Source organism: Mustela putorius, unplaced genomic scaffold (genome assembly GCF_011764305.1).
Source record: "Mustela putorius furo isolate JIRA1106 unplaced genomic scaffold, ASM1176430v1.1 tig00003858_pilon_pilon_pilon, whole genome shotgun sequence".
In the NCBI taxonomy this organism is placed as follows: Eukaryota; Metazoa; Chordata; class Mammalia; order Carnivora; family Mustelidae; genus Mustela; species Mustela putorius.
Window position 1 is genome coordinate 49,743,259 of NW_025422010.1, and position 23,755 is coordinate 49,767,013.

At 44.7% G+C, this 23,755-nt stretch overlaps 1 protein-coding gene across 3 annotated transcripts in view; it reads left to right on the forward strand.

Annotated features, from left to right (window-relative positions):
* The window catches only part of NEDD4L (NEDD4 like E3 ubiquitin protein ligase), a 330,740-nt gene that overhangs the window by 170,411 nt on the left and 136,574 nt on the right, over window positions 1-23,755 (forward strand). For 2 of the 3 annotated variants that reach the window (XM_045065672.1, XM_013052743.2), the window contains 3 exons: window positions 16,675-16,756; window positions 19,363-19,401; window positions 21,875-21,928. In XM_045065672.1, the coding sequence (XP_044921607.1) occupies window positions 16,675-16,756; window positions 19,363-19,401; window positions 21,875-21,928 (175 nt within the window). Of the gene's footprint in view, window positions 1-16,674; window positions 16,757-17,677; window positions 17,970-19,362; window positions 19,402-21,874; window positions 21,929-23,755 lie in introns of those variants that run through there. The other variant, XM_004745557.3, reaches the window with a different exon arrangement.

The window sequence follows — 23,755 nt, forward strand, 5'->3', positions numbered from 1 at the left end:
CTTTTAAAACAAGAAAGGAGTGAGAGGTTGAGAACACATTGGGGCCCAAGGGTTTCTCAGAAAAACTGGCTTTAACACGGACTTGAGTTTCCCAGGTTGGCTATAACAAACTACCACATCTCGGTGGCTTAAAACTGAGCAATATATCGTCTCTCAGTTGTGGGGGCTGCACATCTGAAATCCAGGTATAGGCAGGGCCGTGCACCCTCCGGAGCTCTGGGGGGACCTCCTCCCTTGCCTCTTACCCCTTCTGGCGTTTGTTGGTGATCTTTAGCTTCCCTTGGTCTTGCAGATGCATCCTTCCAGCCACGGGGCCATCTTGTCCCCATGGGTCTTCCCATTATCTTCCCTGTGCATGTTGATCCTTGTAGGGACAACGTTGTAGTGGACTAGGGCCCACCCTAATGACCTCACGTTGACTGGATTACCTCTACAAAGACCCTATGTGGAACTCGTTCCCAGGACCCTGGGGTCATGACCTGAGTGGAATGGCAGGTGCTTAACAGACTGAGCCACCCGGGTGTCCCAAGGCCCTGTTTCCTTAATAAGGTCACACTCCGATGCGCTGGTTTTAGGATTTCAACTTAGCTGTCTTTTGTTGGGCCGGGGGCACGATTTAGCCCATGACCTAGGGAATGGTTCAAGATGAGCTTCTCTGTTCTTTCTGTGTTTAGGTGTGTGCCAAGCTTGAGACCCTTGGCTCAGGGCTTCCCTGGTGCCCCCTCCACCCCCTCGCCCCACTCCACCCACTGCTTCACTGAATGGGCGCCACTCATGGGACTGCCCGCCCAGGCTTTGGAAGCTGCCACATATCATTCTGACTTCAGGTGAGGGAGGAATCCCTTTTCCTCAGAGAATTTTGTCTGTGAGAAGAAAGGTTCTTGTAGCAAAAACTACACCAGTTTAGGGTTGTTACCTCCTGACTGTGTCCCACCCCTGAGAAGTCTAGAAACTTTTTAAGTAGGTTTAAGGAAAGATTATACAGAAAGTTGTAGGGCAGTGCTTGGCACAGAGTCAGCACTTGGGGGGACAGAGGTGGGTGTTGATGTGCATATGATATATGGAGTGGAGTACACTCTGACCTTGGGTCCCCTCCACTCCCTGCACTGTCCTGTCCGTCTGAGGCGCTCTCTGAGCAGAGCTGATGTTCCCCATTTTGGGGGTGGGGGGGGATGTCCCTCTGCTCGACCGTTGCTCCTGAGCACCAGGCACACGGGCGTCTCAGCTGTGTCCATCTCTGTGATGGCCAGAGGTGCAGTGGCCACCTGCCTCCCTGTGCCCCACACAGCCCCAGAGCCCCGGAGTGCACCAACCCACCTCTGCTGGGGGATCCAGCGCTCTTCAGAGTTCATTGAAAGTATCTTTGCCTCTGTTTAGTTAATAAAGGCCGGGCTCCCCGAATCCTTGTCTGCTTTGGTCTTGGCCATCTTTTCCAGGTAGGCACAGCTCAGTGTTGATCGCACTCTGTCCTCAGCTCCCAGTTGCCCTGTTTGACCAGCGCTCTTCCTTTTGATCAGGTGGGATCAGCCAAGGACATGGCTTCGGTGTGACTGTGAGTAACTGCAGGGGACTGGGCGTCTGGTCCCACTGTGAGTAACTGCAGGGGACCGGGCGTCTGGTCCCACACTGGCTGACGTCGGTGCCGGTCTGCGTGTATGCGCCTGTTGTTTTCCGGCTACCGACTTGATAAATTGGGGGTAAAGGGAACTAATTCATAACAAACAAGAACATGTCTTTGAATTTGTCTTTGATGATGCTCAAGTTGGATTGAGTCTCGATCGAGCCACAAGAGAAGGTGAGCGGGTACCGGTATCCCACCAGCCTCGGGTAAGAGCACAGAGCCTGGCCGAAGGATCGAATCTCAGATTTTTCCTCTGTATTTTCTTGAGAACTGAATTCCTGATGGGTTTGTGTTATTGCAGGGTACCTGTAACCGGTCTCTCATTAGACAATGGTGTGTTTTTTAAATAGGCAAGAACTGACTTGCCTTTGCTCCGCGCTCTCTCCTTTCCCCCCATCGAAATAAACACAAAGCAGTGCTGACTGGTTAATTAAAATGACAGGTAGGCCTTGTAGGTTGCCCTTTACAACCCCAGTAAACAAGGGCAATGTCAAGCGTTAAAGACCTTGGCGTCCAGTATAGGTGAGGCTGTACCCTCCTCGTGCTCTCAGGGCTGATGGGATAGTGGGGGTGGAAATACTGACCTGAATGAACCCATTGTGCTGGATCCTGGAGAAACAAAGAGGAAGAAGTAGAGTCTCCCTGCTTCCCAGAGTAAGGGTGTGGGGGACACATAAGCCAGTTGCTAGAAATGCAGACTGCCCTGTTCTACCTCAGACCAGAATTGGAAACTCAGGGATTGGGATTCAGCAACCTGTGTTTTTGTCAGCTTCCCAAGTGATCTGATACCGCCTCAGTTTGAGAACCTCTAGGAATTCCTAATCCCTAGGTCACAGCCATTGTGGTGATGCGGTGTGCTAGAGAATGGACCTGTTTGCACTTGAGCCCTCTTTTTAGTGCTCGTACAACAGACAGGGCATGTGTGGGTATTCTCAGTTGTGCTAGCTCATCTTTCCTGTGGGCAGTCACCATCAGGGGATAGGCACTGCCAAGCGAAAGCAAGATCGAAGCCCTTAATAGGTACCTGGAGAAAGGTGAGGAGGAGACTTGGCAGGACAAGCCATCTTGTGACAGGATGTGGGGTGCAGATGGGGAATATTAGAAAGTTTTCTTGGTAAGTCTCACCAAGTTCCTGATTTTTCATAGGAGCACTATCCTCTGTGACACAAGACTTCTTACGTGCAGACTCTGTGCCCCATATACGCTGCCTTCTCTGGCCTAGATAGTTAAATAGATCGAGCGCATTTCTGTTTCTGCTGGAGTATAAAATACTGCTTAAATAGTAGAGTTGAGTTGTATGGTTTTCAAAAGAACTTCTTTGGGGATGATTTAGCATTTAGGTTTCATGATCATTTAGGATCTCTAGGACTTGGAAGATTGAAACTTGTGTTCAGCCAGCTCAGGATTCTGTTAGCAGGGGAGGGGGAGACTGAATGAAAGTTCTGGAAGGAGAACGTGGCTCTCCTCTCCGACATTAAGTGGGAGAGCTGTTGGTATTTGCAGGGATTTCCTGATAGCCATGTATGCATCTGTTTAACATGCTTGCCCTTCCCAGAGAGTTTCTGCCTGAGCTACTTATTGGAATTCCTGTCTCACTTCTTTGGAGTTCTGGAAGCTTATAACCATACAGAAACATTTAGGGTGGATAACACTTTTACAGGCAGGAATGAGTTCTGCAGAATGTACGAGTGAATGTACAAGCATATTAGCGATAAATTGGTCTTAGAAAACATATGACTTCTGGGTTATGCTAATTACTCAGTTAAATACATAGGATAGCTACTTAAATATTTAAGACCAGTGAAGACTGACGACATGGAGTTTAATGGTGTGGTAAATTTGAAAGTATGCTTTTTTATACTGGGGCTATATTGTCATACAGATTTACTACCCATGGATATTCTTCTGGGACCTTTTTTTTAAGGAATCAAATGCACGCATGATTTATTGACAAAGACCAAGTATGCTCTCAGCAGTAGTAAGGCTGTGTGTGTGTGTGTGTACACGTGTGTGCAGGCATGTGCACTTTTTTTTTTAAACAAATGTGTGCACATTAAAAAATGTGTTTTCCGGGTAGAATTTTTGTTCATGGAACCATGTCTGGGTCTGTGCCGGGAGGTAATGAATGGGGATATCACCCAGTCACACATCTGTGTTCAGCCAGAGCATCTAAGGAGTACTTGAGGTTTATATGAAGTGAACCTGAGATACGTGTTTTGGGCTTTAGTATGTGCTGTATTGGGATTAGGGCCCTTGTGGATTTGGGTTATTGTCTACCGTGGGGCTGGCCCTGGGGCTGTAACAAACGTGACTAGTCAATAGTGGTCGAAGGAAAGGATTAGAAGTACCTCTGAACTATTCATGACAGTTTGGAATTAGTGATATATGCAGCTGTGTTTGCTGTAATGGTCTTGTGTGGCCAAAGATTTCCCTAATGTTCTGCATGTTGAGAGACAATACCACCATACTATTTGAGGGCAGTCAAACTCACTTTAACTTTTTTGTTCCATTTCTAGTCTGGGAAGTTCATGTCTTTTGATCAATGGATTGTTTGGGGGTATTCCATTATATTAAGGCAGTAAACCCCCTAAACTTTCCAAACACTCTGAAGCTGGGGCATCCTTCCTGTATGTGTATGTGGTTGGTGAGTGTGCATGTGCTGCGCCCCCCCCCCCCATTCCTGAATGACCTTTTCGGTGGAGAGACTCTTGTGCAAAGTCTTTTCTCAGCAGTTTGGATCAGGGGTGCTTTCTGTCACAAGCACACGGATTTGAATTGCTCCCTCCCTCGAATGTGTGTGGAGGACAACCCTCGAGGCCTTCGGCAGAATGGTTTCTTAGAACCTCCTAAAGGGATACGAAGGGAGGTGCTGTGGCCTGGTGACTAAACATTACCTCATTGCTACGGCCCCCACAGGGAGATGCATGCTATTAAAATGATGATGAAGCCTAGCTCGCCAGCAGGACATTGAACGGAAATTAACATCCTCCGTTGCACCCCACTTCCTGTGTTGTATGACTTTCCTTTAAGGTTCTTTGGGACCTCTTTACACTCTCACGTACCTTCTGGCTGTTAAATGAGAGATTCATGTTAAAGTTCAAATGTCTTGTCTCCCATCTAGTTCGTTAATAGGCACACATGTGGTATTTTTAACTTGGATTTTCTAGTTGCTGCCATGTGGGACCATTTTTGGAGCGGGGGAAGCCCAAGCCCACCAGCTCTATCACCTCCCGTTTCAGCATCCCAGCTAAACAGTAACACGCCTCTTTCATTTGGCATATATGGAGATATGAGAGGAGGAAAAAAATCATGCACTGTCGTATTAATGCAGTAATAAACACCATTTTATAGTTTGGCGTACTAGTTTTATTTGCTTTTTTAGTTGCAATACATGATTTTTCAAAACTTTCTTTAAAGGCAACTAAATCAAGTTCATTAATACCGTTTTAGTATATGTGCTGCTGCAGGGAGCACCATTAATACCATTTTAATGGCTACATAGCATTTCATGTGTACACATACATACGAGGGCATCTGGAAGTTACTACTACAGTTCATAGAAGATATTCCCTGCATTTCAGAGCATCTTAGAATAATCATAAAAATCGATGAACTTCTTTGAGTTCTTAATATACACAACCAATTCCATAAAGGCAACACACCTGTATTACATACATTCATCTGACTTTGGTGTTTCTGGAGGGGAAGGGAAGACAGCCTCTTTAAGGGCCCCTCCTCATCTGTCCCCTGCCTCCCACTTATCTGACCTCCCCCGGGAGTACCCGCCATAATCCCTTGCATCTGGTGGACACTCGGTGACTATTTGTGGGTGTAAATGAATTATTCATTTCTGAAAAGGGAGCAGTTTCTGTTTTCCCCTCTCCTGTGGCTTTGTCAGCTGTTCTCTGTTAAGTCATTCCTGGAAAGAAGTGGTTTTTTTTTTGTTTTTTTTTAAAGATTTTATTTATTTACTTGAGAGAGAGACAGCGAGAGAGAGCATGAACGAGGAGAAGGTCAGAGAGAGAAGCAGACTCCCCATAGAGCTGGGAGTCCGATGCGGGACTTGATCCCGGGACTCCGGGATCATGACCTGAGCCGAAGGCAGTCGTCCAACCAACTGAGCCACCCAGGCGTCCCAAGAAGTGTTTTTCTTAACCTTTGGTAGTTGCATGTATGTGGGGGAAGAGACAATACGCTGGAGATAAGGGCAGGTTGTAACTATCACTTTGTTTGGCAACTGTATTACGTTTCAGTAATTTATAGGTGAAACAATTTTCTAGCAACAACATGAACGATAATTATACTATTACAGCATAAGAAAACATTGGTTTTAAGTAAGGGTTTTTGGTTGTTGTTTTTTTTTTTGGGTTTTTTTTTTTTGTAAACAAACTGTAGCTTAAATATTTTCAGAGGCTGTTGCATGTCTGCCTAGATATAAAGAAAACTCTTTGTGTGTTAGAGACAGACAGGCGGGCCTGCAGTAACAGCCCCTCCCCTGCCAGGCTCCCAGGTTCTCTATGGCCCAAGTTTGGGACCAAGTTTGGGACCCCCCCAGGGGAGGGGTTGTAGATGGCAGGGGACCACGAGGAAGTCAGTCTTGACTAGCAATTAAAGGCTTAGGTGACAGGGAAGGTCTTAGGATGGGGTAAGCCACTAGTTGCTCCCAGTGGCAAAATCATAACGGAAGTATCAGAAAGTGGATTTTTTTCTTTTAGCAGTTTCACAGAATACACCTAAGCTGTAAAGTTTTAATGCCTCCCTTAACCTACCTCGAACCCACATGAGAATTCATTTGTCTGTCAACTGAACCATGGCTGTCCCATGTTTGTTGAAAGATTGTATAAAGTAACTCACTGCCACTATTGGTGGCGAGTAATATATCTCATGCCTTTCATTAAGTCTCAAGGGCTGCAATGTATATGCATATTCTTTCAAAAATCTTCAGTACTCATCCACTTAAGGCACTTTTCTGAGTAGAAACAAATTTTTTGAAGCCCTTATGGGTTTGTTACCGTAGTGTAGACTAGCCATGAAATTATAGGTTTCAGTGCCTTGTCAAAGAGTTTATTATGGTTGAAACATAAGTGTAACTATTATTGGTATTTTCATGACTTTTTGCAGTTATAAAAATTGTACTTCCTGGGGTTCCTGGGTGGCTCAGTCAGTTAAGCAGCTGACTTTCAGTTTAGGGTCCTGGGATGGAGCCCCAAGTTGGGCTCTCTGCTCAGTCAGGAATCTGCTTCTCCCTATCCTGCCCCTCCCCTCCCCTGCCCATGCTTGTGCGTGCACACACACACACACACACACACACTCTCTCTCTCTCTCTCTCTCTCATTCTCTGTCTAAAAAATAAATGAAATCTTTAAAAAAAAATAGTAATTGCTCACAGTAGAAAATTTTAGAAAAAAAATGACAAGGAAGAAAATAAACATAATTCATAAGCATAGCTAGAGAGAACAACTGTTAACTTCAGCTCCATTTTTCTCAACTATTTTCATATGTATGTAGAATTTTTAGATCCTGCTTATTCCTTAATGTTATACCATGATTATTTCCTCCCACTTAACAAATATTATTTGAAAACATAATTTTCATGGTTTTAATATTCTAGCACGTGAAGATACCATAATTTACTCAATCATTTCTCTATTGGACTGTAAAGTTGTTTCTAATTTCTTTTTATGTGCGATGTTGTAATGAGTATCTTTTCTAGGTAAATATTTGCTTGCATGTCTGATGATTTCTTTGGGATTAATCCTCAGAAATAGATTTGTCGAGTTAAAGGCATCAACTCTTTATATGGGATACCTGCTGTCATGTTGCTGTCCAGAAAACTTGGAATAATTTCTTTCCGGTAGTACTGAGACGTCTGCCTCTTCCAGGATTGTTGCCTCTTTTATGTCTTCAACAATTTCTTAGACTAAAAACTTCAGTTTCAACAATACGGCTAAATTTGTGTTTTAGGCTCACGCTTTCTAGGTAATATTTTTCCTTATTTTATGCTATTATTACAGTTGTCAGTACTTCATGCAACAGTGCTGTAATAGTCAGCTGTAGAAAAGAATGAGGAAAAACCTTCAACAAATAGATTTTCCAATGAGATTTTCTCTGGGTTGGCAAAGTCTCTCTGAATAGATACATCAGGTAGTCAACACAAACTTGATCTACGGCACAACGTAATATACTACACTAGCCCTCTGTTCTTGGCTAAGAGGGAAAGCAGACACAGCCAGCCCTTTTACGGGTTGTCCCAGTGACATACTGAGTAACCTCATGTTACAGGAAAGAATTATTGCTTCCTTCAGGCTGTGGTTGTGGTGTTTCCCTTAGAGGAGAAAAATAGTTAAAAATGGAAGACCTTTCTCGTTGTTCCTCTGATATCCAGATACTTGGAGGGATGCTTTGATAGCAGGGAGGGGGAGGGGACGGGGGACAAGGCAGTGTCATTCCAACCCAGCTGCCGGCGATCTCGAATGCTCTGCGCGGCCTAGGCAGCCCTTGGCCCTCCGGCCTCCTCTAAGGTAACATAATCTCAGCAAACACTGCTCAATCTGACCAAAACCAGTAAATGATCTGCACAGAAGTATTCGCCTTTATACATCCTTGTTCATCATGGACCATTTGAGCCAGTCAGATGGAGAGGGTCAAGCCTCACTCTGGTCATGTTGCCTCCGACTGCGGGTCCTTGTTGGTGCTGGTCGGGGGGTGGAGCAGTGCGCAGGCCCAGCAGGTCTTACGTCTGTTGCTCTCTGAGAAGTGGCCACGTCTGCAGTGTCTGTGCTTCCTGGTGACGAAGGTGGAACCAGACCCATCTCTGAATTCTTGTCTGGTTCCACCTTTGTTTATCTCCACCCTAGATCCCGCAGTGTGAATGAGGAAGCCTGGAGGTCCGTGTGCTGTGGTTGGCCCGCCCCCAGTGTCACGTGGAGGTCATCAGGGGCCAATCAGATCAGCAGTCACAGCAGAAGTGGGAGTCAGAAGGAACAACAGAGAGCCTTAAAAGTCTCACAAGAGGAAAGAACAGAATCTATGATCATAAGATCAGGGCCTGCGCTGAGGATGGACGGACAGCAATTTCGATGGTCTTTGCTTAGCAGTTTTGCAAGGTCAGGGTGCCTTGTGACTGAGGTTCCTTGGCGACATTTCATGACAGAGCAGGTCCTTGTGGAATTTTTTTGTTGAGCATCAACAAGTAATCTCAATTGTTAGACTATTGAGAGAGATTTCCTTCCAGTGAGCAGGGTCTGTCTTCTAGCCACTGATTGCCTGTGGCATCTGGGGCTTCAGTGATGACACTTTCTGTTTCTTCCCTCAGAAAATCATCATCTGGGTGTGCAGCTGCAGGGTCTTGTTTGTGAGTGAACAGCCTGCGTCTCCAAGGTCATTTTCTCTTCTGAACTGTACATACCCAGTGAAAAGTGCGGAGGAACCCAGGCGCCTTTAAGATGCTGGCTTGTCCAATTGAGACATAAAGATTTGGAGGCCAATTCTAACTTAACAACTTCTTGTGTAAATAACACTCAGTCATTAGAATTCTTTGAGGACAGACGATGGCCTTGGATGCGTCCTTGGAGACTTGGATACAAATGCATCTTCGTGGGCAGGACACAGAATATGCCAGCGCCTCTCGTGTGATGGCTCAGACTTCGAGAGCTGCGTAAAGGTGGTGCCTTGGGGTTCATGGGCCTCGCCCCAGAGGATAGAGCAGCCTTGTCAGTGGGCACATCCCACTCCTCCGTGACTGATGTGCTGGCCCAGCAAGGGATTGAAGCCCTAGTCCCGTTCTGTGGCATGAGCCTGCACGCCGTGACTCAGGCCCAAAGGTTGGAATTGGCATGCGTGCCTCTCTCCTCCCCTGACATCCTCACTGCCTTCCGTGAGCCACCCTGGTGTTTCCAGTACACCTTCGGGCTGCTCCCAGCCCTCTGCTTTGGGTCCTTACTCAGCCCTCAGTGCAGAAGCCTTCCAGCATGGTCCCTTCACCTGCTGTTTTCTTGTAATGACTTGGTCAGAGAATCTTCCCCTGGGATGCCTGGGTGGCTCAGTTGGTTAAGCCCCTGTCTTCAGCTCAGGTCATGATCCTGGAGTCCTGGGATTGAGTCCCGCATTGGGCTTCCCCTGCTTTGTGAGGAGTCTGCTTCTCCTTCTTCTCCCCCTGCTTTTGCTCTGTCAAATGAATAAATAAAATCTTAAACAAAACAAAACAAACAAAAAAACCCTTCCCTTTCCAAAACCCGTGATAACAGTGACGTCGTGGCAGAGGCAGCTAAAATTCATTGAGTGCTTACTGTCTGTCTAGCACTAGGGTTATCTCAGTCCTCCTGAGAGCCTCCTTACAAAAGGAAGTACTGCTTGTCTCCCTATTACCGAGGGACAAAGAGGACACAGGAGATTTCCACATACAGCTACAAATAAGGGGGCCAGGTTTGGAAGCCCCCCAAACCCTCCGTGGCGATGCCCAGCACTTAGTTGCATAGAAGGCTCCCTGTGGTTTGAACTGGAGCTTCCTTTTCCTCCCAAGCCCTCTGGTCTGCAGCTATGGCAAACATCCTGGCTCCAGCCTGCCACTGGACCTTTGCTTATGTTCTCCCCTTCAGAGAAATCTCACTTTGCTCTTGGTCCTCCCTTCTTGGCCTCTGGGAGGGGTGCCAAGATTGCCCAGTGCATGGAAATCACATGGAACATTTGACAGATGCAGAATCCCACGTCCCAGCCCTGGAGGTTCTGATCTGGCAGGCCTGGGGTGGGGACGGGTAACCGAGGTGAGCGTGAGGTCAGGAGGCACGGTGGAGTGCTGTATTCCTGGGTACTGGGCACACCCTGTCTGAATCATTGCTTTGCTTCTCTGTGCCCGGTTCAGATGGGGTAGGGACAGGGTCTTCTTTCCACTGTTTGTCTCCTTGCCTGGAATAGAGTAGGCAGCCAGTCAATAGGGCGCTTGAATCCTATTATCAATTTGTTGCCTCCTTCAGAGGCTTAGAAAGTGGTGCCTAAAGCACGTGACTGTGCAGAGAAGGCAGAAGGCTGTGAAACAGAATTTCTCTTCTAATCCGTAAAGAACTGAGCTGAGTAAGGGAAATGTTCATGCTGGCCCTGAGTTGTCCTGCACACCAGCCATTAGGACCTGAACTAGTCGTGAGGAGTGGATTCTGGGCTCAGCTGTGAACACCATGAGCCGATTATCTCTACCCTAGATCCCGCAGTGTGAATGAGGAAGCCTGGAGGTCCGTGTGCTGTGGTTGGCCCGCCCCCAGTGTCACGAGGAGGTCATCAGGGGCCAATCAGAGCAGCAATCACAGCAGAAGTGGGAGTCAGAAGGAACAACAGAGAGCCTTAAAAGTCTCACAAGAGGAAAGAACAGAATCTGTGATCATAAGAGCTGTCATTTATGAGGCACTTGTACCGTGTGTCTGGTGCTGACTGGGTATCGATATCAATACACAATTTTATTTCTTTTTAAAGATTTTATTTATTTATTTGACAGATAGCACAGGTAGGCAAAGCGGCAAGCAGAGAGAGAAGCAGTCTCCCCGCTGAACAGGGAACCTGATGTGGGGCCCCATCCCAGGACTCTGGGATCATGACCTGAGCCGAAGGGAGATGCTTAACTGCCTGAGCCACCCAGGCGCCCCTAATACACGCACCTAGTTTTATCTAATCATCATCACAGTAACCCTCTGAGTTAAAAAACCATTCCCATTTCATTGGAGAATGGTCTGAAGGTCACTCCGTGCTGGTGAACCAGAGATTAGAGACGCCAGTGAAAGCGGTCAAGGGTATCAAATGGAGAAGCCTTGTGAGGGAGGGAGGGATGGTTGTCTTGCCTGTTTCCCTCTGTGCCCTACCCCTCTGTTTTGTTTTGTTATTATAAAAGTATTATGTATTAATGGTTACCAGCAACAAAATCTGCCAGCCGTGTATAAGGAGTAACATGAAAGCCAGAACTCTCTGCACCTGCTCCCACACCCTGTATCTGCTCCCCATACTGGGACCTTCTAAGGAGCTGCTTCTGTGTCAGGAAAAGGATCCTGGTGGAACCTGGTGGTGCTTCCCCCACCCCGGAGTGGGGAGGCGCGTCTGAACTAAGCATTAACCTCAGGACTGAGTCAGCCTGACAAAGGTACAGAGTGCATCGAGGATGTGGGAGGTAGAACTTCAGAGGACAGAAGGGTCCCCCACAGTTGCCGTTTTTATTGGAGGGCATATGTGGGGTCAGGTGTGAAAGAGACTCTGGAAGCTGAGCTCTCCCTTTCTCCACTCCTGTAGAACATCGTGTTCAGAAATGAAGGCCCTGAAGGGACAGCTTCTCCTCCAATGCGTGGGGGGTGGCCTAACCCCAGGAGCCTTCATTTCCCTGGGCACAAACATACATGGTACACGGGCCCCTTTTGTTGGGCTTGTTGTGTAGGTCATGTGTTTTTCCTAGTAGGTGGGTTGGTTAGAAGCTGGTAATGTGTACAGGAAAATTTCAGCCCGGTGGTGACCAAGAGTGGTTTCACATACTCAGAACTCTGGGCTTTTTTACCCTTTATCCTCTGACAGAGAAAAAGCCTGTTAGTAGAGATCAGGGCTTTATTCCTGATTCCTCCTGTATCTTGGGCAGTTAAGCTATGTTTCCTTAAGATGGACTAGGCTGTAGTGTTACCATGAGTGATGAGAAGTGAGTCTGAATTGTTCTGAGATTCAGAATGTTCTAACTAAAAGGGATCGTGTAGTCCAATTATTGTTAAAGATTTTAAAATTTAGTTTAGACAGCATGTGAGCTGGTGCGGGGGAGGGGTAGAGGGAGAGAAAATCTCAAGCAGACTCCACGTTGAGTGTGGAGTGACCTGAGCCGAAAACCCAGAGTCAGATGCTTAACCAAATGAGCCATCAAGGCGCCCCTAAACCCGCCCCCCCATTACAGAACCCTGCTCCCACCCAAATTCTAACATGCAAGCCCCAGTCTGTGAAACAGCCGAAGGGGGGAATGGTAGCCTGAGTCCCTGGGACAGTTAATGCAGAAGAAAGGCTCTGTGGCGTCTGTAGTCTGAAAACCACTGATTGAGTCTAACCCCTTTATTTCAGAGAGAACGAAAATTGAGGTTCTGAGTGTTAAAGTGACTCGTCCGAGGTGTACAGCTAGTTATTTGGGGGGTGTTGAGAAGATAAGATCTCGAGGTGTGGCCTTCCCAGAGGGAGACAGTCAGGCGACTTACTCTTCCTCCAGATACGACAGCAGCAAAGATAAAAATTTAGGTCATAATAGCAGTCACAGTACAGAATGTTTTCCGACTTGGCATAATGTTAGGAGCTCCTGCCCCTAGACGTTCCTTCCAGCCAGCTCCCTTGGTGGCCAGCCGGTAGCGGGTGACAGCAAGACTGGCCAGCGAGCACTGGGTTCTGGAGCAGGCACGGCTTACGATTCCACCCTGGGCAAGTGATTTCTCTCATTTTCTCATCTGACAAAAGGTGCGGACTTCCCGAACCTGCACTGAGGACCCAGTGAGCTATTGCACGTATCTCACGGGTGCAGGCACGGACTGGGTGCTGGACCTGTGGTGGTCGTGCCGCTGCCAGTTGAGCCCACAGTTGGAGTAGTAAGGATTCTTGTCTGGGCTGCTCTAGCATCTTCCTGCTCCCTTTCTGGTGCTCAGTGCCTCGTCCCTTGTCTCGGCATCGTGCCCTAGCGTTCACCTTGCTGAAATGGAATCGCGCCATCCTCCTCACTCAGCTGAGGTCAGTGGGATGATTCCCAAATGACCATTAATGATCTTTGTTGTTTTCATCATTTTTGTTGTTGTTCACTCCGTTCCCCAGCTCACTGACTCTTGTCCGCTCGGAGCAGTGTCCCTGGAATGTAGTTGGTGCTCAGTCAGTACTGTTCGATGTGAATGGTACAGTGGAGAGAGAGCAAGAATGGGGAACCCGTCTCTGGTCTGTCCCCCGGCGCCCCCACCACCCTTGAACTTACAATACCTTGTCACCAGTGAGCTCAGCCTGTGCCCAGCGCCCCCTCCCCGTGTCCTTACCTCTCACCGTCCTTACTCAGCTCGTGGGCACACTTCTGGATCTCTCCGTGCTGCTCTCTCTTCCAGTTGCCTTGGTGATGTTTCACGGGCGCCTAGTACTTCCCGACGTGGACGAGCGCTCACGACACGCTTAGACATGCCTTCTCTCATGGCTGAGACACCTTGTCCCACTCAGAGACCCCACTCTCAACTCCCAGCTGCCTGTGTCACTCGCCGTGAACTATTCGGGGGATTCAGAGCGGAGTGAATAAATGATTAGTAGAAGGATGTGCATACACCGCTCAGACAAACGCTTGTCTCTGTTGCCGTGATGTAATAGGCAGCGCTGTGATGGCCGAGGGCCATGAGAATGAGATGGCAGCCGGCAGAGTTTATGGTGTTTCTGTAGTACTGGAGAGAGAGAGAGAGAGAGAGAGCGAGAGAGTGAGAGAGCGTGCCCACACATCCCTGTGGCGTGCTCAGAGCCTGTTTCTGAGATAACAGAGATACCAGACCTTGAGCTTTTTTTTAGCAGTAGCTTGGTGGCTGGAAATAGAAAATTAGTTTCTATAGCTAAAAAATACTCTTTTCTAACACTACCTGGAACAGTGGTTCTGAACGTGTGGTCCCAGGATCAAGAGCAGCAGCATCAGCAGGACTTCATCACAAATACTATTCTAGGGGTACCTAGGTGGCTCAGTCGTTAAGTGTCTGCCTTGGGCTCAGGTCGTGATCCCAGGGTCTTGGGATCGAGTCCCACTTTGGGCTCCTTGCACTGTGGGAAGGCTGCTTCTTCTCCCACTCCCCCTGCTTGTGTTCCCTCTCTTGCTGGTGTATCAAAAAAACAAACAAACAAATAAATAAATAAATATATTTTTTTAAATTTACAAATTCTAGGGTCCCACCCCAGATTTTACTGGATCTTTGCAGTTGAGGGGGTGGTCTTTGAGTTTGGGGACCAGCAGTTTCAGCTACCCCCTCGCCCGAGTACTGATATGCCGAAGTCCAAGAGCCTCTGACCTTAAAACTGACTTCAGATTCATCACCTAGACTGTGGTTCTAATTAGGAAGGTGTTCTTGGGGTCTTGAGGTTGTAGCTCTGGATTCATCTTTATTCAGAGTCTGAGTATCCAGATAAGAAGTAGGTACATTGGGTTTGATATTCTTTAATCAAATAATACTGATAGTTTATGGATCGGAGGCAAAGAATTGACTAATTCCTTTTAAAATCAGAATATTAAAAATATTTACTGATAATAGAATACTATTTTGTTGCTGGTTTTCCATTTTTTTTTTTTATTTTTTGAAGATGTGTTGTAGCTTCCATTAAGATGCAGTTTATGAATAGTAAATAACTATATATACCAATGATATTCTTCATTGACTTTGGATTTCTGTTTGGGATATTGGATTATTACCGAACTTTGAGTTTCAGCAAACCTTTCTCTTTCTTAAAAGGATTTCATGGCATATTTATTGAGGTACTGAATAAAAATCATTCTAAAGCATTTTATTATGCACTGTAATCTTTGGAAATATTCTAGAAGTTGCCCCCCACCCCCCAAAAAAAGGTTAATCATCATGGCATAGCCACTAAAGGGTAATATTCAAATGGGATAGAAATCAGTCATTAGTTACAGGTAATTAATTAGATGAGTGAAAATTTGGGAGTTGAATACATGAAGGCCCTATCTATGATTTTCAGGATTTCCAGTGTGAAACAGAAGAACCTGGATTTTAAACCCTTAAAGAGTGACAGTTTGAGTAGATTTGAGGTGTCCGAGACTTAGTAAGACTAGAACATGTGAATGGACTTAGACTCCTAGTAGAAACTCTACAGTGAGTAGTCCTTTTAATATACTTCTTGCTATAAGTGTTCAGTTATCTAGCCTTTACCAAAATCTGTAACACTGGACAAATCTCTCTTGCTTTTCTGCACTTCAATTCTTTGGGTTTTGATTTTTTGTTTTAATCTGTAAAATGATAGGTGTTGGTTTAGATGAACAGTGCCTGTTTCACCTTCATTAAAGGAACAATCATTTTTACCTATATGATGGAAATCAGAATATAAATAAGATATAAACAATTTTTTTGGCTAGATTTTACTACCCTAATAAAAATTCGGTATGCCTTTTAATAATCTTTCTTGTAATCTTTTCAGAATCTGTGTTTAGGAAAAGAAATATGGCAGATTAGTTCTTTTGAATTAATTATCTTTAATGTTAGTGTAGGGGCTTCCGGGTAGCTCAGTTAAGTTCCCGATTCTTGATTTCGGCTTAGGTCATGATCTCAGGGTTATGAGATAGAGCCCGGTGTTGGGCTCTGTACTGGGTATGGAACCTGCTTGAAACTCTCTCTCTCCCTCTGCACCCCCCCACCCCCAAAACAGAGTTAGTGTATGTTTCATAATATTTTTTGCTTTTATTTTTATTTTTTTTAAGATTTATTTATTTGAGTGAGAGGGAGTATCTGCGAGCAGGGGGAGGGACAGAGGAAGAGGGAGACAAGCAGACTCCCCACAGAGAAGGGAGCCTGATGGAGCTTGATCCCAGGACCCCAAGAGCAGGAGCTCAGCCAAAATGAAGAGTTCGATGCTTAAATGAGTGAGCCACCCAGGTGCCCTCCTGCCCTTTATTTGAGAGAGATTTTTTAAAAGATTTTATTTATTTATTTGACAGATAGAGATCACAAGTAGGTTGAGAGGCAGGCAGAGTGAAAGAGGAAGGGAAGTAGGCTCCCTGCCTCACAGAGATCCTGACTCAGGGCTCGATCCCAGGACCCCAGGATCATGACCTGAGCTGAAGGCAGAGGCTTTAACCCACTGAGCCACCCAGGCGCCCCGAGATTTTTGTTGTTAAATAAGTATCATTGATTGGTTGGTAGAAACTTCTCTTGTATATTTCCTTATTAGGCATGTTGAAAATATTACTGCTTAGTTTGTGGAATTTATATAAACTGGGTCATTAACTGATATTTGCATTTGCACTTAGGTTTTTGTCTGTATTTTTGTATTTTTTGAAGTGAAAAGTATAACCTCATTAAATCTGAAATATTTTCTTACAGTGATCCATATGTGAAACTTTCATTGTATGTAGCGGATGAGAATAGAGAACTCGCTTTGGTACAGACAAAAACAATAAAAAAGGTAGGTGTCCATCTTTAATTAAACTTCATGTAAGTCATAATTTAATCCAATTGAATTAAGTACTCTGGCTCTGTAGAAATTTATATTTTAAGTTTGGCAATTTTTTTATTGTAAGCATTTCCCAATATTAAATCTATAAATTTAACATAGAATAAGCTTTTCAGTAATAACCCAAGATGCCCATTCTGGCTTTTAGTTAAATGACTGTAAAAGCAATATTCTTAAATATTATTATAATTAACAATTTTTTTCCCTGCAAAGAATTCAGTAAGACAAGGAATTGTTCTTTTGGCTCATTGTTTTTCATGAAATCATTTAAAGTAATTTAAAATACAGTTAATGAAATGGATTGGCTTGCATAATTGCTAGACACAAAAGAAATGGTTTAACTTGAAGCAAATATTACCAAAGGAAGCAAAATATTTTTGCCTAGTTACATGAGAACAAATCAAAATAGTAATCAAACTCTATATTTATGTGTATCTATTTTCAAAATCTTCATTACATAAGTTCATTAAAGATTTTTCCATAATTCATCTATTAGCATGTTTCCATGTTTGTGTGTGTGTGTGAGAATCTAAGTCTTTACTCCGTATTTGGGGCATTTATTGAAGATGTGGGTTTTTTATCCAAAGTACTGTTTTTATCTGTGCTTCACTCTTCTCTATCAATTACTATTTTCCCGTCCCCTGGGCGGGGGTAGTCAGTCTAATACTTGCGTGATAAGCATTTCCTGGAGAACAGGATGGCTGTAAAAAATGCTAACTCTCCTGCCATTGTGCAGGCACCTGAGCTCCTTGAGCGGGTCATTCTGTGTAAGGAACAGCCATTGTTGCTCGTCCTCCTCCTGGCATTGTGAGTGGCATTAAAAATCTGTTTTGCAAACAAGAGCCGTGTTTTGATTAGTGGGGAGGGCTCCGGGAAGCACAGAGGCCATTGTTCCCGGTGTCAGGCGCTGTCCCTGCTTCTGCCAGCAGCGAGCTGGGGGCCCCGCCTGGTGGGGCCGGCGCCCTGCAGCGCAGGCCAAGTGGAAGGGGGGCGCGGGTGGGGACCTGGGCGCCCGGACGCAGGCGGGAGCCGAGAACCACAGCCCCGGAGCCTGGACTGGAGTCGGGTCTGAGGATACCGACATGGCTTTTGCTGCTCGGGGCGGGCCGCTGCCTCCCTCCTCTCCCGCCGAGCTGGGCTGCTCCGCCTCGCTCGCAGCCTCCCGGTTAGTATTTCCGTGCTGCGCGCTCCGTTTGCTTTCGGAACCGCTGTCCTCCTCCTGCCTCGTGGCCCGCCGCCTGGTCCTTCGCGCGCGCAGGGGGCTCCCGTCGGTGCGCTCTACCCTCACCTGTCTTTTGCCTCTTGCCGGGTGCATTTCTGGGCGGCCCGCGCGCCGGCCTGCATGCGCCCCCGCAAGCCCCCGGTCCTGCCCTGCGTGTCCCGCTGTCTGCCTGGCACCTCTCCCTTCTCTCCTCTCCCCCACTCTCCGCCTCATTCCTTGGATCCCCGGGTCCATTCACCGCAGAAGTATGAAGCCCTGTCCTTTTCAGACGGGATTCCCTCTTGAGTTGTGGGTGGGCAACGTGCTGATTTTTTTTTTTTTTTAATGCCAGTTCCCTGTAGCGTGAATTGTGTGTGTGTGTGTTGTTTCTAGGGTATATTTGTGTTCTTTGCTGCTCCGTGGACTCGGATGTTAAAGGAATTCAATTGATAAAAGCAAATATGGTTCAGATGAAAAAAATACCTGTAGCCTTCCATGAAGTGGTGATTTTTCAGTCTGTCTGTACATCGGATGTTTGAGAGATGTATTTATTTAAGAGTATTATGCCTGTCCATGCATAAACACGAATATATGTATTCTTGAACAGTATGTTTCATTTTAGTTTCAAAGGATGCTTGGCAGCCCATCTTTTGTTCATACTGAGGATAGAAGTACCTGTTTCGGGTCTATGAGATAGATATGTAGATAGGTTGGTGTGGGGATGAGTGTGTGGATGGACAGAGGAAGGGGTAGAAGAGCTGAAGGACAGGCAGGTGCAGATTTTAAACACTAATTATTTGGGGGGAAAATCCACTTCTGAGTTATAACTGGCAGGTTTTTTTTTTTCCATGAACAATAATCTGATAGTATTGTTCTTACAAAATATTCTTCAGATTTCAGCGTTTATATAAATAGTGAATACTTTTGCTTTTCTGCCACCTGCTTCCTAACTCTCCAAAACAGATGTGTGGTAGGTCAAGAGAAATGAATTCATTTCATTCTTGATGAAATAATCATACGAACATAAATTTCTTAAAGAATTACTTCGTATTTTTCATGGTGGTGGCTCTAGGTAGGTCCCTGACATTATTCCCTCTGGTTGATAGCATGCAGTGTATTTTTTTTTTAATTACTTGTGAATTATCTTTTTAATAAATACATCCCTTCCTGTCTAGTTTGGTTATAGAATAGTCTCAAATAATTGACTAAATGCTTTTTATGGCCATTTTAAATATCTCTTAGCTTTATTTTTTATCACACAAAAAAACGTTCAAGCAAATACGTGGATTGCATTGTCTTAGTAACTGTTGGTGTTTCAAAGACTGGAAAAGATATTACAAGATCATTTCTCTTTCAGACGCTGAACCCAAAGTGGAATGAAGAATTTTATTTTAGAGTAAGTTTTTCATTTTTTGGGAGGGGGGTAATAATTGTTACTGATAACTAGGGTGGTACCACAATAGATTCATACTGAGTAGAAGCTGTTAAATTTTTATGTGAAATTCTTTTGAGAAACGGCTGTGTAGCCATATCCTTTTTGGCCTAAATTTTTCAGAGACTGCCTGGTAGTAGCAAAATCTGGACTTGTTTCATTTGGAGGTGTTTCAGAGAAATATTAAAAAAAATTACCTACCATATTTTAGCTTTTCTACTTAAATTTTTCTTTAAAAATAAGGTAAAATATAATTAAAACAATAGCTTAACTATTTCTCTGAGACATGGGATATGAATGATTTTAGAGGTAAAATAAAGCAACAGAGGCCACGTGGTTAAAAAGAAGCCCAACAGTCACCAGTCGGGTTCGAGTTAGGAAGGAAGAGTTTTGTAATTCAAACCTGTAATGTGTGTGTACAAGTGTCCTATAAAACTATTTCTGGACTTTAAATGTCACTGAAATAAGTAAAATTTCATCAACCTTGTGAGTTTAACGCCTAGAAGAGCTATATGTAAAAATGACAGTTGTGTGAATTAATGGATATTACTGTTCAAGGAGTTCTTGTGGTGGTTGCTGTATTTTTGGGTACTAAAATTTGGGAAATACTACAGTGCTTATCTGTTGGAGAGAAAGGGACCCCCCCCCTTCAGAATGAATATATTTTGCTTGCACAGCTATGATACTAATCACTTTTTCACTTCCAGAAGTGCCCCAGATGAAATCTTCAGATTGGTCTAGATTCCCAAAGATCAATACTACCATTAGACCCATTACAGTTGGTCCCGATTTCTTCCATTCAGTTGCAATAGTATTTTATGTGTTCCAACCTCGGGTCACTATCTGCAACACGTGTTTTTTTCTCTTAGTGTTCAGATCTGAAATACAGTATTGATATTTTAATACTTGGTGGATCTTATGTATAGCCCTTACCTACCAGATGCATTTTAAATTACTCTGTGAAGCCCTGAAAAGCTAATGGGCTTATGGGGGCAGAAGGATGTTATTGGCCCTTAGTTAAGTCTCAGACACAGCTTTCCACTTGTAAAACTCTAAAAGCCTTAGACTCCTTTCAGTTTAACATCTGGGCCACATTTATGTAAATTTTAGTACATCCAAGATTTTGTCAGTTTACCTTGGCTTCAGCAGTTTGTAAACTCTGTTTTTCTTAGGTTTTAAAAAAGGGGGGGAGGGGCTTTGTTTTATTCATTGCACAAATCTGAACTGAGTGCCCACTGTGTGCGGCTCTGGTTGGGGTCTGTGTGGGGTGCCTTGATCAGCACAACCTTCCTGGAACTTTGGACAGATACGAGCTAGCCCCGCCCCCTTCCCCCATCTCCGTGCTCTGTCACTAAGAGGAGGGCAGCCTGGTGCCAGAAGCCCATGATGCTCTCCGTGCTCAACTGTCCAACTTTATTTTGTTTCACTTTATGCAGTGGAACAGTCCAGACTCCCATCACAGTAGACCTGAGTCCCATCTCTGGCTCTACCCCTTCCCACCTTTGTGATCTTGGAACTCTGCCTGAAGACAGACATCTGCTGTGGGTTCCTTCTCTCTCATGAAGGAGAGACAAGTCCTCACTGGAGAGGGTTGTTTCGACGTGACATTGTCATTCAGAAAGCTTACTGCCATGTGTCCCATGTGGTTGGGACTTAGTAAATGATAACTGAGTGATTCCTGACATTTTGGTAAAAAGCTAGGAAGAAGCAGAAGGACACTGAAAGGCCCTGGAACTCTGACCCCACAGTTGCTGGACGTGGGAACATCTTTGATTTCTTCGTTCTCTCTAATTTCAGAGTGTGGACTCTGGGGACAAGCAGGTCAGACCTGCTTGGGGGTGGGGTCCCAGTTGCCCTTTATACTGCTCATGGGCTTCTGGGTGGTTCCTTCACCCTCAGAGTCCCAGCTCCCCATTTGCAAAACTGGGATGACAATCATACACCATAGGTCGCTGTCAGGATTAGGTGAGGTCATGTGTTTTTGATACTTAATAAGGAGATAGTATCCCCCAGAGGAGTGGACAGTAGTAAGCAGCTCCTTTTACTCTTCCTTTCATTTGTGTCCCAGGCCGTCTCATCATAGCGATGGGCCTGAGAGATTTCCTCAGACACGGACCTTTGTGAAGATGTCCCTTGGTCTCCATCCCTGTCGTAGGGGAGATTTAGGAACTCTCCAAAGCTATTTGAAATTTTCTTTGCAGCTGAAAGCATCTTATTCTTCTAATAATGCCTAAATATTAGGCATAGAATAATCTAGAAATCATAGCAGAAAATGTGATTTGGTGGATACAGGATTACTGGAAGAGTAGCAGGTTAATTATTTAGATGACACGAATGATCTGAGTACATTATAAAGCATTTCATTCTGTGTCTCTTATTTTATCCTTTGAATTATTTCTGCCCATTTTTGAAAATACTATTTTTGTCCCCTTTATAGGTAAACCCGTCTAATCACAGACTCCTGTTTGAAGTATTTGATGAAAACAGATTGGTAAGTGGGTCCCAGTTCTTGATTTTTGCTTCATTTTTTAAAAACTGGATTTTAAAGCAGCAGTTTTGAGAACTCTGTTACCTGTGTTACACTCCTGCAGTACATAGCTTCCCCGGCACCCTGAGACTCTCTTTGTCCTACTGCTGTTTCATAATTCTAACAGATACATTTGTATGGCTAGGACAGAAGATTTATTTGTACATGTGTATGTTTTCATCATAGTCAGTATTAGTGAAAATCACACTAGCGATACATCAAACCCTACGCCCCTGCTCTTACGTCTGGCACGTAGCGGTAGGCACACCTTTAAAGAGGCCATCACTAATACAAACAAACCTTAAATATAAGCCAGACTATAGCCCTTTCACCCATTCAGTCGTGAATCTATGGTGATTCTCTTTGGGAAAACAGAAATGTAATTAACAGTATATGGCAAAAAGGGAATCTATATTTAGCAGGCAAAATTAAGCTGCATTTTAAAAATGGTACTTTCTCAAGGGAAGTATGTGGAAAGTACCTTTCAAGAACCAAAGATATGCCTGAGGCATAAAAGTCACAGAAATACACACACACACACACACACACACACAGAGATATGTAAAAAGTGGACATGTTACATCTGTCTCTGTAATGCATATAACTAAGATTTCATTTTTAAAATGGAATTTCAGCATCACATGTGGCTTTAAAGCATTTTGGCAGAATCCGCTAACTAGAGTGTATTCGTCAGGCACCCACAAACCCAAGTGTTCGGCTATGAATATGAGCGTTACTTTGTCCTGTGTAAGCCTTTAAGGAACTCTCAGACGTGGTGTTAGAACTCCAAGTTGTCTGTTATTAGTTGCATTCAGATTTACTTTTCGTGAAACTTGTGTATATTTCTTGGTTAAAAGGAGTATTCTTATGAAAAAAGAAAAAAAGAGAAATAGACAAAACATAAAATAGACTCTTAATTATAGAGAACAAACAGGGTTGCTGGAGGGGAGGGGGCAGGGGAGGGGCTCGATGGGGGCTGGGGATTAAGGAGGGCGCTTGATGAGTGTTACATGTAAGTGATGAATCCCTGAATTCTGCACCTGACAGTAATATTCTCCTGCCTGTTAACTTACTAGAACTTAAATAAAATCTGGAAACAAAAAAAAAAAGGAGTATTCTTACAAACCCTTCTTGCTGCTGATTTCAGCTGAAACTCCTGTCTTTTGAGTAGCTTAAATCTAATATAATATTTTTGAAGGAACCTTATGGTACATCTCATTTAACTTCCTGTCCTTGCCCATGAGACAGGTGGGGTCTAGAGCCTTTACATAATTTAAACACAGCAGCCAGTGGTAACAGCACAGTGGAATCTGCTATTCTCCTAAGTCCTCAGGCCAGGGGTAGTGAATAACCAGGCCTTTTATGCTTATTATGGAACTCGGGAGTGTAGTTAATCTCCTGGGCTGGGTATTACTCTCCAGAATGGAAAGCCAGCAGATTCTGGCCTACTGTACCAATGCCTTTTCTGTTAAAATATTCGGGGCCTTGGTGGCTTTACATTGAACTCTGCATTTTTGTACCTTGGGTGATGAGTATTACCAAATAACTAAATCACTTCTGCTGTGTGTATGAAGTTATTTTCTTGTTAAATTGAACGAGAGTCTGATGGGGGTGCAGTGCCTAGCACTCCATCTCTTCTCCAGCAAATACTGAACCCGGCAATCTTAACCTCAGTAGAAGTCAGTCCCTAAAGACCTATCAGGTACACCTTCAGACCAATCCTGATTCTCTCATTTATTGACGATAGCAACAGGTTTTCAAGGTGAAGAGAGGTTCAGATTTAAGGGGAAA